Source organism: Dreissena polymorpha, chromosome 1 (genome assembly GCF_020536995.1).
Source record: "Dreissena polymorpha isolate Duluth1 chromosome 1, UMN_Dpol_1.0, whole genome shotgun sequence".
In the NCBI taxonomy this organism is placed as follows: domain Eukaryota; kingdom Metazoa; phylum Mollusca; class Bivalvia; order Myida; family Dreissenidae; genus Dreissena; species Dreissena polymorpha.
In genome coordinates this window covers 116,446,735-116,466,188 of record NC_068355.1, presented here as the reverse complement: position 1 = coordinate 116,466,188, position 19,454 = coordinate 116,446,735, and the positions used below count along the sequence as shown (strand labels likewise).

Genomic DNA, 19,454 nt, shown 5'->3' with positions numbered 1-19,454 from the left:
GTTATTGCCCTTTGTTAAAAATAAGATTAAAAAATCTTCTGTGCACAAAATCTACATTTGGGCATGCGATTTTTGTCAAACTTTCAAAAGAATTATCCTCATGTAATATTGTCAAGGTTTCATGAATTGTGTTTTTATTTTTATGAAATTATTAAATTTTATTTGAAATAAGATATAAACACCTAAATGCACAATTCCGATGATTTTAACACAATCTTTCAAAATTATAATGAACATAATCTATGAACTTAATGCCAGTGTCTCGTTTTTACAGTTGTATTTTTTTTTTAAATGCAATCACAAATTCTTGCTGTTTCCTCTCAAAAACAATTTGTCATTTGCGGAGCGAACATTAATTGTGAGAGCTTTTTGTTTCAGATAGTCCTGGTGGACTCCAATCTGGAGTACTTTGCACGTGACCTTGTTTACCGTTTCATCAGCATTGACATCGAGGACCACAAAAGGGACCGTGCACATGCGAGCTTTATTGTTGAGACGCTACGGGACATGAACATCAGTGTGGACGGTTGTCTCACCTTCTGGGATGACTGCGGACCATTGGCAGCTCTCGTTTCTGAACTGCTAAAAACTAAAGGTAGGCTGGACTGTGTGGTTAGAGGGTAGGGAGTAACATATATGTGTTTCCTTGTATGACTCAAATATTTTTATGCCCCCCGTAGGGTGGCATATAGCAGTTGAACTGTCCGTCAGTGTGTCAGTCTGTCCGTCCCTCCGTCCGAAAACTTGAACGTTGGCCATAACTTTTGCAATATTGAAGATAGCAACTTGATATTTGGCATGCATGTGTATCTCATGGAGCTGCACATTTTGAGTGGTAAAATGTCAAGGTCAACATCATCCTTCAAGGTCTAGGGTCGAAAATACAAATCCAAGAAATGTAATAAGGTTTAAAGGGAGATAATTATCTGACCTGCCAAATTATATTTTTCTTTTTAAATAAATCAAAGCAGCGCAGTAGGCCGCATTGTGTTTCTGACAAACACATCGTGGTAAAAGGTCAAGGTCATCCTTCAAGGTCTAAGGTGAAAAATACCAATCCAAAGGAAGTTATAAGCTTTAAAGGAAGATAATTATTCAATATTGAAGATAGCAACTTGATATTTGGCATGCATGTGTATCTCATGGAGCTGCACATTATGGTGAAAGGTGAAGGGCATACAAGTATCTTAGGAACTTTAAGGTTACCTGTGAATCTACAGTCACAGTAGTGGCTTATAATTATTTGCTACTAAAAATAGAGATTTGTTAGAGACAATTATTTTCAAGGGAAGTAATTTATATAATTATAAATCTCAGATTATATATTTCCTTACAAAGAATTTAAGTTCTTTTCACAATTACTGTACAGATTTTGTTTTTTGTTTATTTATAACTTAAATGATTGATTTGTCAAAGTTTTTTTTAGCTCACCTGAACACAACGTGCTCATGGTGAGCTTTTGTGATCGCCTTTTGTTCGTCGTCCGTCATGCGTCGTCAACATTTTGCCTTGTGAACACTCTAGAGGCCACATTTATTGTCTGATCTTCATGAAATTTAGTCAGAACATTTGTCCTATTGATGCCTCGACTGAGTTCGAAACTGGGTCATGCTGGGTCAAAAACTAGGTCACTAGGTAAAAAAAAAAGAAAAACCTTGTGAACACTGTAGAAGTCACATTTGATGCCCAATCTTCATGTAACTTTGTCAAAATGTTTGTCTAAATGATATGTTGGTTGAGTTCAAAAATGGTTCCGGTCCGTTGAAAAACATGACCGCCAGGGGGCGAGGCAGTGTTCATTATATGGCTATAGAGAAACCTTGTGAACACTCTAGAAGTCACAATTTTTGCCCAATCATCATGAAACTTGGTCAAAACATTGGTTTCATTGATATCTTGGACGAGATGAAAATACATGGCCCCCAGGGGGTGGGGCAGTTTTCCTCATATGGCTATAGTAAAACCTTGTTAAGACTCTAGAGGCCACATTTATTGTCCAATCTTCATGAAATTTGGTAGACAGATTGGTCTATATCTTGGATTAGTTCGAAAATGGTGACGTTTGCTTCAAAAACATGGCTGCCAAGGGGCGGGGCATTTTTCCTTATATGGCTATATATGGCTATAGTAAAACCTTGTGAACACTCTAGAGGCCACATTTATTGTCCAATCTTCATGAGCTTTGGTCAGAAGATTGGTCTCAATGTGATCTTAGATGAGTTCTAAAATTGTTACGTTTGCTTGAAAAACATGGCTGCCAAGGGGCGGGGCATTTTTCCTTGTATGGCTATAAATGGCTATAGTAAAATCTTGTTAACACTCTAGAGGCCACATTTATTTACCGATCTTCAGGAAACTTGGTCAGAAGATTTGTCCTAATGATATCTTGAATGAGTTTGAAAATGGTTTCCGTTGCTTAAAAAACATGGCCACCAGGGGGCGGGGCATTTTTCCTAATATGGCTATATATTTTGCTTTAGTAAAACCTTGTTAACACTCTAGAGGCCACATTTATTGTCCAGTCATCATTAAACTTGGTCAGATGATTTTTCCCAATGATATCTTGGATGAGTTCGAAAATGGTTCCGGTTGGTTGAAAAACATGGCTGCCAAGGGGGCGTGGCATTTCTCCTTATATGGACTTATGAATCTTCATGTATATAGCTATAATAGTTAAACCTTGTTAACACTCTAGAAGCCATACTTATTGTACGATCATCATGAAACTTTGTCAGAAGATTTGTCCCAATGATATTTTGGACAAGTTCAAAAATGGTTCCATTTGCTTTTAAAAAACATGGCCACCAGTGGGCGGGGCATTTTTCCTTATATGGACTTATGAATCTTCATGAAACTTTGTCAGTATATTTGTTTAAATGATATCTTGGATGTGTATGAAAATGGTTCTGGTCTGTTGAAAAACGTGGCTGCCAGGGTGTTCACTTGTCATGAAAGTTGGTAAGAACATTTTGTTCTAGTGACATCTTGAGCTGCACAGAACAGCTGAGGTCAGTTCCTTTGAATCTCAGGTGAGCGACTTTGGGCCTTTCAGGCCCTCTTGTTTAAATGATATAATTATCATTTCTTTCCTGTACTAATTTGTGAATGGTAGGTTTCATTACTTACCTGTGGACTTATGTCCATAGATACATGATGAACTCTGGCTGTGATCTCTTTTATAAACCACAGGCCTTGGTTGTCAGTATAAACCACAGGCCTTGGTTGGTCATTTTTGACTGTCTACAGACCCCCCCCCCCCCCCCCCATCTGTGGTTGGATTGGACAAAATGCAAGGGAAGAAATAAGTTTTAAAGGGAGATGATTTCTATACCTGCCAAATGATAAATAGAAATTTTATTTCAAAGCGCCTCAGTAGGGGGCATTGTGTTTCTGACAAATACATCTCTTGTTTGTTTTGCATGAAACTGAATAAAAGCTTAAGCAGTAATTTAACTTTGTAAGCATATTCATCAGTAAGTGATTTTCTGCTCATGTGTATTTTTTTCAGATTAATGGACATTTTTTATTAAATATTTTTGGACTTTTGTTAAGTATAACTCTGCAATATATTTCAGAGTGATTAAACGTGAATAGCTCACCTGAGAATATAGTGCTTATAGGAAGCTTTGAGCATACAGTGTTGTCCAAGGCATGGCAGTGCGTCCATCCATCGGTTAATTGTTTGTAATCTTCTAACAACCTTAACCGCTATGCATATTTTAATACAAAAAAGCAGAACTGATCCATAGCTGACCCTCTTTCAAATTTGTTCAATTCCAGTCTGTTGAATGAATACTTCATGGGAGCTCAAAATATATTAAAAAATTGAAAACGTAAACTACCGGTACTCTGTTGTATTTTATTGTTGTTAAACATGGACCTGTGGTCCTCTACTGAGTTGGGTAAAATCTGGGTACGCCCCAAGGGTTACATGATTTATACAAACTTATTAAGCTAGCACCCATGTATTGGTTAAAATAATTTAAGACTTAGTTCTGCATAACTCTGAAAGCATTATTGCTAGAATAATACAACTTTATTATCTCCCCTGAACACATAGTGCTTATAAAATGATGTTTGTATACCGTTGTTTTCCATCTTGCGTCTGTGTGTGCATCGGTTTGTAGTTTTGTTACTTGTTGTTTCCTAAAATCTCCTCCTGAACCAATAGGCAGATTTAAATGAAACTTAACAGGAATTGATCTTTGGTGGCGTTTTTTCAGAGGTGTTCACATCATGCCTGACCTTTGCATATATAGGCCACAGGAGATCAAACAATAAATAATGAACACTTGCACAATCTTTTTTTCTCTATCCATAAAGGTAAGGGCTTGAACACTTGGTGATTAACATCATCTTGTTGTCCTCTATTGAGTTTTAATGTCATGCCCCAGGGTTTACGATTGGCCACGCCCCAGGAGTCACATGATTTATATAAACTGGCATACCGTAATTACTCTATGTTTTCGGACACTCTAAGTTTTCGGACACCCCTTTTTTTTAGCAAAAATAATTACTTTCCGTGACTCTTAATTTTCGGACACACAAGTTTTCGTCCATAATTAATGTCTCTAAGTTTTCGAACAGTATAATTTACAGCGCTATTTTACTAAATTTCGGTCCTGTTTTCGATATCTAATGACACTTCGATCATGGGGTTTTACAACCAGATTAACATCATCAAACATGGCAGGTGCATGCCTGAGGGCAACAGACCATTACATTTGCGTTATTGGGTAAATAACCTTCTAAACCGGTATTAAACAATTGTTTCGCCCGATAGCATAAGCGTTATGACAATTACCAGGGGTAGTTACAATTAACAGTTTAATTATCTACCGCAATGTTACTACCCCTTCTTAGTAAAATAACTTTGACAAATACTAATCGCTTCAAAGTGTGATGCACCCTATTGCATGTTTTACGAACAATGGAAGGTATTAGACAACAACTATCGGAAATGAACAAACGAAGAATTCATAGTTTGCTTTTTTTATTGCTTTAATTACAGGTTCATACTAGCAAGTATCGGTACATCACATGCTCATTTCTGAACTCGTTGGTCAAAGTACAACCGTGTAGTAACTTTCTGTTAAATAAATTAAGCATTTAAAATTATTTAAAATGCAGTGCAAACATATATAACTGTAATTTTTACTATACGGCATGGTATTTTACAAGCGCGTTCTATTACCGGTAGTCGTTGATACAATTGACACTATTTTCGGACACTTCAATTTTCGACTCTTAGTTTTCGGACACCTGTATTTTGTGAATATTTTTTGTATCTAAGTTTTCGGACAAGAAAAAAATTAATTATTTTTAAGTGTCCTAAAACATAGAGTAATTACGGTAGTTCATTACTATATACCAATCTTCTTCAATGACATTGCCAGGGTCAGGGGTTGAATATTTGGTGTGTAACATTGTATGGTGGTCATCGACAAAAATGTCTTCAAATAATTTATGTGGCGTCAAAATTGGCCCTGCCCTTGGGGTTGCTTGTTTTCCTCATGTTTAGATAGTTAAATCTTATCAGTGAAGACTAAGAGGTTCAGTAAATGGCGTGTATCGTTTTATGGTGGTCCTCTACTAAGTTTGTTCAAATATACTTCTGGGGTCAAAACAGGCCACTCCAAAAGGTCACAAGATTTATCAAGGTTTTCTGTAGTGAAAAAAAAAAAAAAATCTTGTTCTCTGACACCACAAGGGTCAGGTTTAAATTGAAGTGTTAAACATTACATAGTGGTCAAGATTGGACCTGCCGTACTGGTACCTTGTCTTCCTAATACATGTATGTTTTTAGTAAAAAAACACATGTCTGCTTAAATGCAGGGCCCAGAGGTTCCCTATTTGCCATTTTACATCTTATTATGTTCCTTTGCTAAGTTTCTTACAGTTTCTTACAGCTTGGGTCAAAATTGGCCATGCCCAAGGGTACAAGATATATCTACACTCATGTAGAGAACTTTTAAAGCTTCTTCCGAAAAACCGCTAGGATCAGTGATTTTATAATAAGTAAGATGCAGTAAGACCCCTATTGGGGTCACTAGGTCAAATGTAAAGGTCACTGTTATACACTAAGTGTGAATCGTTTCCGATCAATAAATTGTCAGCTGATTCACCCATTGGCTTGATACTTCTCATATGCATTGGCCTTGGACAGTATATGATCCCTATTGAAATAGGTCAAAGGTCATTGTCACTAGCATAATAAGTGGGAAAAGTGTTTCTGATCAATAACTCGTAAATGAATCAACTGATTGGTTTGATACTTCCTATGCGCATTGGCCTTTGACAGTAGATGACCCCTATCAAAATAGGGGTCACTTGGTCGAAGATCGAGGTCACTGTCTCATTTAGTTGGAAAAGTGTGATCAATAACTCAGCAAATTGACCTATTGGCTTGATACTTCACATGCCCATTGGACTTGGACAGTAGATCATAAACCCCTATGGAAATTGGGGTCACTCGTTCAAAGCCCTGTTTTGGGGGGGGGGGGGGGCATATGTCTCAAAAACTTGTCTTAATATTTAACTCCTGATTATTTGTTATGTATCAAGTTAGTTATAATCTGGTTGAAGATGTTATAGCCAATTTTCGCGATCTTAAGGGTCACGGCATATTTCCATCGGGTTGTCATTTCTTAACAATTACCGATCATTCAAATTGTTTCAATTGATTTTTTTACCTAGCATGTATATTTTGTATTTACCTGAAAGAGACTTTTTTTTCCAAAGAAATATGACCTATACCAGTAAAATTGGGAAATTTAGCATCCATTGAGTTTAAATTGGGAGAAACATTAAGTGCTCAAGAGATAAATGTTCAACTATAATTGATGCAACTTTCTATAATACCAAACAAATTTTATCAGTTTAATGGATATATCAAATTCACATTCTTTATTTCTAGACAGGGGCTTCGGAAGCAATTTGACATTTTGGCGGCGGAAGGGGTGGGTTTGGGAGAGGGTGTTAAAATAATGTAGGAGCAAAACAGCATAGTAGTGAACATCTGCCTTGTCAAAATTTGCATAGGAACGATTGTCCATGGGAGTGATTGTCCAGGATTCATAAAGTGTATGCAAAAAACAGTTAACGTATTTAGCTGGTATCAGTTTATTAAAATTACGTCATTCCGTATGAAGATTTAATGTTACGGCAATAAACGAACGACATCATAAAAAAAACAAGAAATTACGTTTGACACTAACAGGGGTAAATAATGTTACAAAAAAAAGATGTATATAGATATATGTGTGTTAAAATGTTCTTTATTTGTCACTCATACTCACTAGTAACGAGTTTTCAATGTACATGAATACACATTTCAATTTGCATCGTGTAAAGTTATGTTTTTCAGTTGTATGTTAATGTTCCTCAATATTGTCATTCTCTGAACATAACCTATTCAAATTAAAATTACATGTAAATACTGCCATGCTCTTTGCTTTTAATAGAGCTTTGTAGTACGTTTCAATGCACCCCTTACACTTTCTATCACTCGTTTTTTTTTTATCACACCAGCGTTCTCATGTCATTGATAATTATAATTTTATAATTCTATGTACTATTTTTGTTATTTACTGAAGCTTTTCTGCAACTTTTTGTTGTGTCAAATTGTAAGTCATTCAGTCTTCAGACAATCTTTACTTTGATACAAATGGTGTGTTTTTTAATATGGAAATACATGTATTAATTAATTCTTTTGGAGCTATATATTATATTTTTGAAATATTATTTAGGTTTTGTTTTTTTCGGAGTTTCTTTCGAATTATTGACTAAACAAGTGTCGTTATCCATGTTTTGCGTTACTGTGACCAGTGCTTTATCCTACAAGTGCATTTCGCATGCGCGAAAATCCGGAATCAAAACAATTTCAATGAACTTGTCAAAGCACGTCTATTGCAGGCATATTCTGAATAACAAAAGTTGTGACAGACAATGGAGAAGTGATCTCTATATGTCACAGCTTAACTTTGACTGGAAAACCACTTTGGGTTGAAAGAACGTTCTTCAGGATTTTTTTCCCTTAAATTCCAATTTGGAAATTTGAAATTCGTAGGTTGGTTTGGAGTAGACATATTGAAATGACACAAAAAAGTGGTAAAAAACATAAAATAAGTTTTTTAGAATTATCGATTTACTTTGAGTTATTACAATAAATTCAGGTATCTTGAGGTATCTTTAATTTTGTGATAATTAAGCACTATTGGATATCGACATATTTGTTTCATGTCATACTTTTATATAAATAAAAAGAAGCAAAGGCTTAGATCATACCGACAATTAAAGATTTCCAGGTTTAAATACTCAAGAATAAAGGGATTATTGTTATAAAAGAGACGGATCAATTAACAACATATGCTGTGGTGTAATGGATATGGTGTCCGCCTAGCGACCGGGAGGTCATGGGTTCGATCCCCACCGTGGGAGCGTTCTTTAGATCTTCCCCAAAGACACCAAGTACTGGTTCTAGGCCCAGGAAACGGACTCGAGAGTGTTTATATAAGCCTTAGGCTTTCGATGCAATCGAGCTAAAATAAATAGGTTTAAACTAAACTAACAACATAATTGACACGTACATTACCGCGGGCAGGTGATGACAATCAACAATACACATGTCATAACCGTGAAAGCGTGATAACCTTGCTTTGTGGTAAAGATATTTTCAAATATACGGGTATTGAAATTTTAAAAAAATGGAAAAAAGGTCTTTGCCGAAATTTCATTTTTGCCGAAAATATTAGGGCGGCAGCTGCCACCCCTGCTGACCCAGCTCGGATGCCACTGCTAGATTATAACCTAACATCAAAGAGTTAAACCATAAATAATTATTTGACATTTTTGGAATGGACTGAGGAGAAAAGTTTTTTGGGGCTCTTGACAATTATGATCCAATAAAGGCTTTAAAAATTAACCAAATAGCCATACATGATTTTACAGGCAATACATACAAGGCAGCTTACATGGCAAAAACGAAGAGTCTCACCCAGGCACATTTGAGAAAACGTACCGGACCCATTCCTCACTGGCAATACACGTCTTTGTTTGCATGTAGGTCAGCACGTATAACATGCGAGGCAGACATTCCCAAGGCTATTCAAGCGTAAGTACCACAAAATAATTTTTGTTTTCAGCTGAAGCTTGGTTTATGGTAAGGCCATAAACATATGTTTTGGAGAAAATTATCAATGCAATTGTAAACCAAAGGAATAATGAAAAAAACTCAGGTGCATTGCAAATGTTTGCAGAAAAGTGCATGGAAAGTACAAGTTATTTGTTAGACAAAATGTTTGCAGACAAGTAAATATATATATTACTACTTGTTTGTTAAGCAAATGTAGAAAAGAAAAAACATAATAATTTCTATGTGTATTTTAAGACAAAGGTTTTTGGAAAAGTACATACAAAGTACTGGTTATTTTTTTGGACAAATGTTTGCAAAAAATACATTCTTAGTACAAGTAAATCATAAGAGAAATATTTGCGCAAAAGTACATTCAACTATGTGGTTATTTTAAGACAAATGGCTGCAGAAAAGTACATGCTAAGTAAATTTAAATCATTAGACATAATATTTGCAAAAAGTACATTCAAAGCAGAAGTTATTTTAAGACAAATGTTTGCAGAAAAGTGCATGCTAAGTACAAGTAAATCATTACACACATATTTGAGAAAAAGTACATTTAAAATAGTGGTAATTTGAAGACAAATGTTTGCAGAAAGTACATGCAAATTATTAGGCAAAATGTTGGTGGAAAAATTCATGCTTAGTACATAATTAAATTATAATATAAATGTTAGCATGAAAGCACATACTAAGTATTATTGATGTTTAACTAAAATGTTTGTGGACAAGTCACAGTGCCTTCTACCTTCTAGTAGTTTATCAGCTTATACTACCTTCAAGTAGTTTATAAGCTTTTGGAAAAGTGCATGCTAAGTAATAAAAAAGTATTGCAAATGAATGCTTTTGGAAAGGAACATGTTAGGTACAGTGGAACCCCTCTAAACCGGACACCCTAGGGACCGAGAGGACATTACAGTTTAGAGAGGATTCCGATTTAGGGGGAAATAAACTTTTTAACTTTCAGAAGGTGAATAACATAGCTTTTTGTGGAAAAACATACACTTTCAGCAAATTTTAATAGTTTATTTTCTATATAACATTCATTCATATGGTATCACATAAGAACAACACATATCACTTAATCTTGATTCTAAAGCAATATCAGTCACAACATAGATCAAACAGTGCACCCAGAAAAACAAACAATATTATATTCATTTGTAAGGTGACTTTTCAGACTGAAAACCATGTAAAGAACGACCCGTTTTATTATGCTCCTGGATCGAATGATTGGGGGAATATTGTTTTTGGCCTGTCTGTCATTCTGTTTCCAAACTATTAACTTTAACCTTGGTTAAACTTTTGCAATAATGAATAACTTTTGCAATATTGAAGATAGCAGCTTGATATTTGGCATACATGTGTATCTCATGGAGCTGCACATTTTGAGTGGTGAAAGGTCAAGGTAATCCTTCAAGGTCAAAGGTCAAATATATGGCTTCAAAGCGGCGTCATAACTTTAACCTTGGTCATATCTTTTGCAATATTGAAGATATCAACTTGATATTTGGCATGCATGTGTATCGCATAGAGCTGCACATATTGAGTGGTGAAAGGTCAAGGTCATCTTTCAAGGTCAAAGCTCAAATATATAGCTTCAAGGCGGCGCTAAAGGGGGCATTGTCTCTTGTTTTTCAAACATCTACCATGCACCATAGTCTTCTCCACCTTGTTGATAATTTCCTGAACACTTAAATACATTTCAGTGTAACACTAAAAAACCCTAATATTGTTATCAGTAATTATAATCAGTATTATTACTTCTGATCTGATTGATATGTACATCACCGGCCAAGTTTCTTATTGTTGTTTTGCGATTTTTACATTTTGCAAAATTTGCGACAATCTTTTTAAATTTCACGCGTCTTTAATCTGCTATTCACAAGTTGTTGACTCTAGGTTTGAGGTGCAAAAACCGATCCTGACCTGTTTAGAGAGGTACAATTACGTTTCGAATGACCAAATTATGATCCAAAGAATGACCATTATTTGGAATTGAGGGGATTCCGGTCTTGAGGTGATATTTTACGCATGGTTTAATAGGGGAAAAAATGGGACCGGACAATTTGTCAGGTTGAGAGAGGATTCCAGTATAGAGAGGATCCGCTTTAGAGAGTTTCCACTGTACTCGTAATTTATTACACTAATGTTTTGGAACCAATACATGCTAAGTACTATTACTTTAGACATTTGGCCTGGAAATGCCATCTTATTTTAGCTCCATTTAAATAGGTTATTTTTATTTTTTTTAGTCTTTGCTTTAATCCAAAATATACTTAACCAGCCTCAGTCAATAAGACAAACAATTATCATCACACTTTCAGTGTGAGTATTCCTGCCATCCTCAAGCTAGAACACGCCTCATGTGCGGTGGGTGTGAATATTGTCAAGTGCAAAGAGGACGTATTCAACCAGTACGCAAACATCACCAACAGGCTGCGAACCAATGTTGACTTCCGGGGTGTTGGTCTGGGTTTCAGCAATTTAATGGTTCTCATGGAACACCTTCAGGGATCAGACCATGTCGTCGATGTTGTCATCTTTGAGCGGAAGCTTGTTGCGGCTTTTATCACCAACAACGGTCTTACAAACTGGCCGTCTTATATTGGTAGGATGTTTGTGCACATGTGGTTATTGTTTTGGATATAATAACTGTCTTCTGGTCTTTATGAAAAGTGTGGGTTTTTTTTTTGTTACCTTCAAAGATCTAACAGTCTTACTTTCATAAACAGGTAGTAGACTTTTCATAAGTCGAGAAGGAGCTGGACTGGACTGAACAAAATCATTGGCCGCAAAGTCTGGCTGTCTACGACATGTTGGATTGTTTTTATTATACCCCTACTTTCAAAGTAATGGCGTTTTTCAGCAGTCACCATAGATATATGTACGTAGACACAAACTTGTCTGATACATTTTGCAACATTCAAACTTTAAGGCAGTATTCTTATGGCATGTTGTAATTTGTGTCATCTTTCTTTGAAAATTTAGAAACGTCATACATTTTTTTCAACTAAGAAATTATGTGACTTCATTATCATAAATACTATTTGCTTAATTTGGTCTCAAATCACATGGTGACACTGGTGTTTCATCGGTTTTTAATTTGGTTTGTTATATTGTATGGTGGTTTTTAACAAGTTTGTTGAAATCTAAATCCTTAAATAGATCATTATTTTCCCCTCCATAGCGGTGAAGTGTTTTCCGTATATCTATGTAGAATTTATGTCTAAAACCTCAGATCCCATGTTTGTTATCATGTTGTTTCACATATTATAGTTGTGTTTGATAGTGCATACATCATTTTCCTGGGAACTAAACTTGCCATGTCCAAGAGGTCAAATACAGTCCACTCTCGTTATCTCGAAGTCGGCGGGAACATGAAAAAATATCGAGATAACGAGAGTTCGAGATATCCGATTAGGCGTTTTCAAACAAAAATGAGACACAATTTTACCTTGTTTTTAACATATAATTACCTGCTTAGCGGTCTTACAAAGCCGTCAACATGAGGCATAATACTCTCTTCCTAATATACATGAATACGCATTTTTACGAGGCACGATTAATTGTGCTATTTTAATGCTTAAAATGACGTTTTAAGTATTACAGAATTGTATGAAAACATGAGGTTATAATTTTTCTAGACTGTCGAGTAAACATCTGGTTATGTTGCTATTTAAAGTGATGATGCAATTGACCTCCAATCAAGACGAGGGTTTTCCATCTGAACATGCGTAAATCATGTTCAGGAATACTGAACTGTACATGTACATTTTGTTGTTTGAAATGCAAAGTGCAATAGATTATAAGTACAGGATCAAATACAAATGAAAAACCATTTCAAGTCTTGTCTTTATCATCGTTATTATCTTTACAACGTTTTATATACGATAAATATAACTCAATGCATTTTGGAATGTTGTTTGTAAAAACAATTACTATTTTGGCCTTTCGGCAGGCTGTGTATGAATTGAAGTTAAAGTGACAGGCCTTACTCAAGTAATGATGGCTAACGACATTACACACGTGTGATCATTGATGCAATCGATGATACATCAATTTCCTACCGCAAAGTATCGGGAGCAGCCAGGCTAAGCGGGACGGTGATCAAAGAAAAATTTTCGCACCTTTTTCCGACACTGGGACAGTTATTCGCACTTCGAGATAAACCACAGTAAATACATGTAAAATTGGGACTCGGGACAAAATTTTATATCGACATATCGAATAATTTGACATAACGAAAAGCGAGATATGCGATGTTTACTTACATAGATAAAGAAGGAAAAAAGTTGGGACATTGAGCTTTCTTCGACATATTGAGAATATCGAGATATCCGATGTCGAGATACGAGAGTGGACTGTAATTCATATCCATATGGAAATAACACAAATCTGCTCCTCTGAATGCAAGTGTCAAGGGATTTGTATTTTAATGTTTTTATGCTCCCCAAAAAAATTTTGGGGGGGAGCATATAGTCGCCGCTTCGTCTGTCCGTCTGTGTGTCCGTCTGTCTGTGCACAATTTTTGTCCGGGCTATTTCTCAGCAAATAATGACCGGAATTCAATGAAACTTTATGGAAAGCTTCACTACCAAGAGGAGATGTGCATATTATCAGTTATCAGCTGGTTCTGGTCGGATGATTGTTCACAGAGTTATGGCCCTTTGAAATTTTCCATTAACTGTACATATAGTGCAATTCTTGTCCGGGCTATTTCTCAGCAACTAATGACCGGAATTCAATGAAACTTTATGGGAAGCTTCACTACCAAAAGGAGATGTGCATATTATCAGCCAGTTCTGGTCGGATGATTTTTCACAGAGTTATGGCCCTTTGAAATTTTCCAATAACTGTACGTAAAGTGCAATACTTGTCCGGGCTATTTCTCAGCAACTAATGACTGGAATTCAAATAAACTTAATGGGAAGCTTCACTACCAAGAGGAGATGTGCATATTATCAGCCGGTTCTCGTCGGATGATTTTTCACAGAGTTATGGCCCTTTGAAATTGTCCATTGTACAATATTGTACAATTCTTGTCCGAGCTATTTCTCAGCAACTTATTACAGGAATTCAATGAAACTTCATGGGAAGCTTCACTACCAAGGGGAGATGTGCATATAATCAGCGGGTTCTGGTCGGCTGAATTTTCACAGAGTTATGGCCCTTTGAAATTTTCCATTAACTGTACATATAGTGCAATTCTTGTCCGGGCTATTTCTCAGCAACTAATTACCAGAATTTATTGAAACTTTATGGGAAGCTTCACTACCAAGAGGAGATATGAATATTATCAGGGGGTTCTGGTCAGATGATTTTCCACAGAGTTATGGCCCTTTGAAATTTTCCATTAACTGTACATATTGTGCAATTCTTGTCCGGGCTATTTCTCAGCAACTAATGACCGGAATTCAATAAAATTTTATGGGAAGCTTCACTACCAAGAGGAGATGTGCATATTATCAGCCGGTTCTCGTCGGATGATTTTTCACAGAGTTATGGCCCTTTGAAATTGTCCATTGTACAATATTGTACAATTCTTGTCCGAGCTATTTCTCAGCAACTTATTACAGGAATTCAATGAAACTTCATGGGAAGCTTCACTACAAAGGGGAGATGTGCATATAATCAGCGGGTTCTGGTCGGCTGAATTTTCACAGAGTTATGGCCCTTTGAAATTTTCCATTAACTGTACATATAGTGCAATTCTTGTCCGGGCTATTTCTCAGCAACTAATTACCAGAATTTATTGAAACTTTATGGGAAGCTTCACTACCAAGAGGAGATGTGAATATTATCAGGGGGTTCTGGTCAGATGATTTTCCACAGAGTTATGGCCCTTTGAAATTTTCCATTAACTGTACATATTGTGCAATTCTTGTCCGGGCTATTTCTCAGCAACTAATGACCGGAATTTAATAAAATTGTATGGGAAGCTTCACTACCAAGAGGAGATGTGCATATTATCAGCGGGTTCTGGTCGGATGATTTTTCACAGAGTTATGGCCCTTTGAAATTTTCCATTAACTGTACATATAGTGCAATTCTTGTCCAGGCTATTTCTCAGCAACTAATGACTGGAATTCAATGAAACTTTATGGGAAGCTTCACTACCAAGAGGAGATGTGAATATTATCAGCGTAATGGCTCTTTGAAATTTTCTATAAAAAAATTCTTGTCCCCCAAACTACTGTGCCCTCAAGACGTTTCCTTTTATCTGAATATATAGTGCAATATTTTGACAAAGAAAAACTTTGGGGAGCATCACCCATCTCCGACGGTTTCTTGTTTAGAGAGTTATGGCCCTTTAAAAAATTTAAGTTGCTAAACCATCCATCCTATTATTTTGTCCAAAGTTATGCCCCTCAAAACGTTTCCTTTTATCTGAATATATAGTGCAATATTGTGACAAAAAAAACTTAGGGGAGCATCATCCGTCTCCGACGGTTTCTTGTTTTTTGTAGAAACTTTAATTCGTTCTAATTATATCCTATAACATAGCAAATCTGTGTCATACAAAATAGATAAAAATCAAGATACTTCCTCAATTGTAAAAGAATTTTAAAGATCATTCAGTCAGCGGAGTTAAGGTTCTACAAGTCTCTGGTGAGCAACTAAGGGCTTTTTTTTTTAAACATGCTATATTGGTTACTTATTTGTGTATCAACTTGTTGCATATTAAGACATGCTGCATCAAAGGGTTAAATTTGTCACTGTTGTGACAAAATCTCATCGGTGTGTAATCTTGTTAGTGGTTGCAATTGGCACTTTTGGTTTCAAGAAAAGGAACGACTGGTCTTCAAAAATCTTAATTGTTGCTGAATTTGTAACGAAACAATTGCTTCTTCAATTGAGAATGTCTTCCACATATATGTATTCCATTTACATAAAGGCAGTTTCCACTTCCGAATTACCCTTCTTTTTTCTACATTTTAAAAATCTTTATTTAATTTTTTATTTTGAAAGTTTATTATTATGTTTAGATAAGAAAATAATTTTAAAAAACTTAAGAAGGATATTAAGATTGTTCAAGAAAGCTTGTTTAAAAGGAGCTGTTTGTATGTAAGTCCGGTATAGAAACTGCATTGATAACAGGTTAACCTTTTTTCATCAGGAAAATTCCTGATTTTTTCAAACTAAAAGCTGTTTTTCCAAATCAGATGCCTTAAGCGATAACATTGTATGACCAATTTGTAGCTCCTGTATGTTTTCTGTACAGAGACCTCAGCCTTGATGCCTTCCAACTTGACTGTGGACAAACAGGCCCAGCTGGTGAATGCTGCATTCCAGTGCCTTACAGAACTAGGTGAGACTCTGTACCAACTTACAACAGATTTTATTATACCATTTGAGAGTAATCTAACTTGACTGGTATTCGCAAGATTAAAGCTTATGATCTTTATTACTTATGTCTATATATCTTGAGTTTATCTTTCTAAATACTATTTTAACTTTGACATATTAATTGATATGAGACACTAAAACCCAGTTGCTGCCTTCAAGGTCATGGTTATCCTACTTATTGACCATCACTATACAGAGATAATAATGTCATAGATCTTGTAGCATATTGTCAAATAATGATGAGAAATTGGGTGAAATATTTGGGTTTTCTTTATGTACGAAATATTGACAAGTATATCAGTAGCGAGTATGCATGACATTAAATATTTGGATCTGGTGTGTGTTTAACAACAAAGGGGTTACAATGCTGTTGACACAAGCCTTAGGCTGTATTTGCATTATTTATTATTTGTACCACAACGCTCATTAACGTGTGCATACTTGAATAGTGACTTCTCCAGATTGTAATTCAGCCAATTAGAAATAAACACACATAGAACACTGACCAATGGGATAGATAACTGAGTTTCACGGGGCGCTAATTAGAGAGAAACAGGACAGTTAGCGTTTAGACTTGGAGGTGTACGGATCGAGAAAGATACGATCATGTAGCTATCAGACTGTATTTGTATAACCGAAAATATTAAGTATGTTAGACATTAAATTGGACTAGAAACTGATAGGTGGTGTTGTTGAATATTTTATCCTATATTATGCAGAGAAATTAACATAAATAGAGAGGGACCAACTCGTCCCATGCGCGGTACGAGAAAATGGGAGTTAATGTAAAACACGTCATCTTGGCAATTCGCGCATGACGAGATATCGAATGATAGGCTACATACCGGTAATTTAAGAGTAATGAACATTGTTAGTAACTATATGTCGTCTATGAACGATTACGGGACAATATGTTTAAAGTGATAAAGAAGGAGTATTTATGACCATCAGCGATAGCTTTTAATAATGACTACAGAACTCCCCAGCTGTGTTGTATCCTATCCTTATCACTCTCTACCTCAGGTCTGTCAAATGGAGTCTTCAACGTGCGGATGCAGTTGACGTCGATAGGGCCCAAGCTGATAGACATAAATGCACGCACTGGTGGCCTATACATCTGTGACTGGGTAAAAAGGCTCTACCGCATTGATCTCATGAAGTGTGCACTGTTGGTCTCGTGTGGCATTCGCCCATACATCCCGCTCATACCGCCCTCTGAGTACATCTTGGGTGTGATGCTAATGCCGTCAAAGCACAAGCACGTGATGCATGACAAAGTGACCCGAATGATCCTGGATGACATGCAGTCTCAAGGGGACATCATCCTCACCTTGCTGGAGACTGAAGAATCCCTCCGGTTTGCGAATGATAAAGCAGAGTACGAGCAGCCATACGCCAATATCGCTGTCCAGGCCCAAACTGTTGAGGAGGCCCGAAGGAAATTGCTCAACATCTGCAAGAAACTTGCCATTGAGACCAGCGACTATAAGGTCTCCCAATTCATCCAGCTTTGTTAAACAAACGTCTATGGATTTAGAAGATAGTCTGTCAGCTGTGTATTTTTTTTAATGATTTTCCCTATTATAATCAATTTTCCATTAAAAAAAATGTCTTCTATTTAAAATTGTTCATACTTTTTTTTACTTATTGGCTCACCTTGATCACTTAACCCTTTGCAAAATTTGTCGTCTGCTAAAATGTCTGCTGAATTTCTAAAATAAGCATTTTCTTTTAGATTTTTTTCAAAGAATACTATCATTATAGCAAACAGTTTGGATCCTGATGAGACGCCACGTTCTGTGGCGTCTCATCTGGATCCAAACTGTTTGCAAAGGCCTTCAAAATTCGGTTCCAGCCCTGAAAGAGTTAATATATGGCATATTGCGGTGTCCAGTAATTGTGTTGTCAACTTCATGCTCCTACCACTCAGGAGACAACATTTCTAATCGAATCTTGATAAAATTGTTTTTGAAAGTTATAAGCCTCGTTTGAATCTTGTTCATGTGGGTCCAAAAACTAGGTAAAATCATAGAAAAAAACCTTATTACCAATCTACCGACCACATTTTTGACTCAATCATGGCGAAACTTGCTCATAATGTTATTCGGACAATATGTTGGCTAAGTTCATAATTTGGTCTTGATACATCCAAAAATCTAAGTTAAGAAAAACTTGTTACTATTGTAGAGACCACAGTTATGACGCAATCTTTATGAAACTTGCTCTCAAATGTTTAGTTTGACATTTTATAGGTCGGAATTTAATCTGGGCCACGGGCATTTAAATACTAGGTCACCAGGTCAAATTTTGGTAAAACCTTCATACCGCTCTTTAGTCTTGATTTAACTTGGTCAGATTGTTTTTCTTGATAATACCTAAGTACAGTTCAAACCAAGGTCACTTACATTTAAAGACTAGTTTAAGAGGTAAAATCTTACATAAAACTTGTCACCACTCTATTGATAATTTAAGCTTATGAAACATGTGGAACAACTCTTACTAATATTGAATGTAGGATTTGTTGCACTTTCATCTCTTGGACTGCTATTGTTATCATACAAGTTCAGTTAACTACAATTTTTATCATTTGTGTGTTATTGTTATGAGATTTCAAGAATGTTATGTCCTTTTTTTGTCAGCCATCACATGATGTACACCCACACCTAGAGGTCAAAGGTCATATTTGACCATACAAAAGTGTGAAAATCCTTTCTCAGCCGTAACTTATCCATAGATTAATAGTTTACAAAATAACTGAGCACAAATACTCTTCATTTTCAGATGACATGTTGTGTGTTACTTGTAACTTCTTACCACAAAGTTCAAGGTCACACTTACCAATATAATGTGGCCACAGCTTATTTGGACTGTAACTTTGTCATTCACCATGCTATACTTAGATAATAACCACTTATGACAACCATCAGAGCATGGCATTTTGTGTTTTAAACATGTCTGCTTTACTCAGAAG

At 36.0% G+C, this 19,454-nt stretch overlaps 1 protein-coding gene across 2 annotated transcripts in view; it reads left to right on the top strand.

Annotated features, from left to right (window-relative positions):
* LOC127846254 (carnosine synthase 1-like) overlaps window positions 1–18,242 on the top strand; it is a 112,200-nt gene extending 93,958 nt beyond the window's left edge. For both annotated transcript variants that reach the window (XM_052377427.1, XM_052377434.1), the window contains 5 exons: window positions 379–595; window positions 8,950–9,112; window positions 11,461–11,744; window positions 16,359–16,445; window positions 17,507–18,242. In XM_052377427.1, the coding sequence (XP_052233387.1) occupies window positions 379–595; window positions 8,950–9,112; window positions 11,461–11,744; window positions 16,359–16,445; window positions 17,507–18,000 (1,245 nt within the window). In that variant the 3' untranslated portion in view covers window positions 18,001–18,242. The remainder of the gene's footprint in view (window positions 1–378; window positions 596–8,949; window positions 9,113–11,460; window positions 11,745–16,358; window positions 16,446–17,506) is intronic.
* Window positions 18,243–19,454: the final 1,212 nt, after the last annotated feature.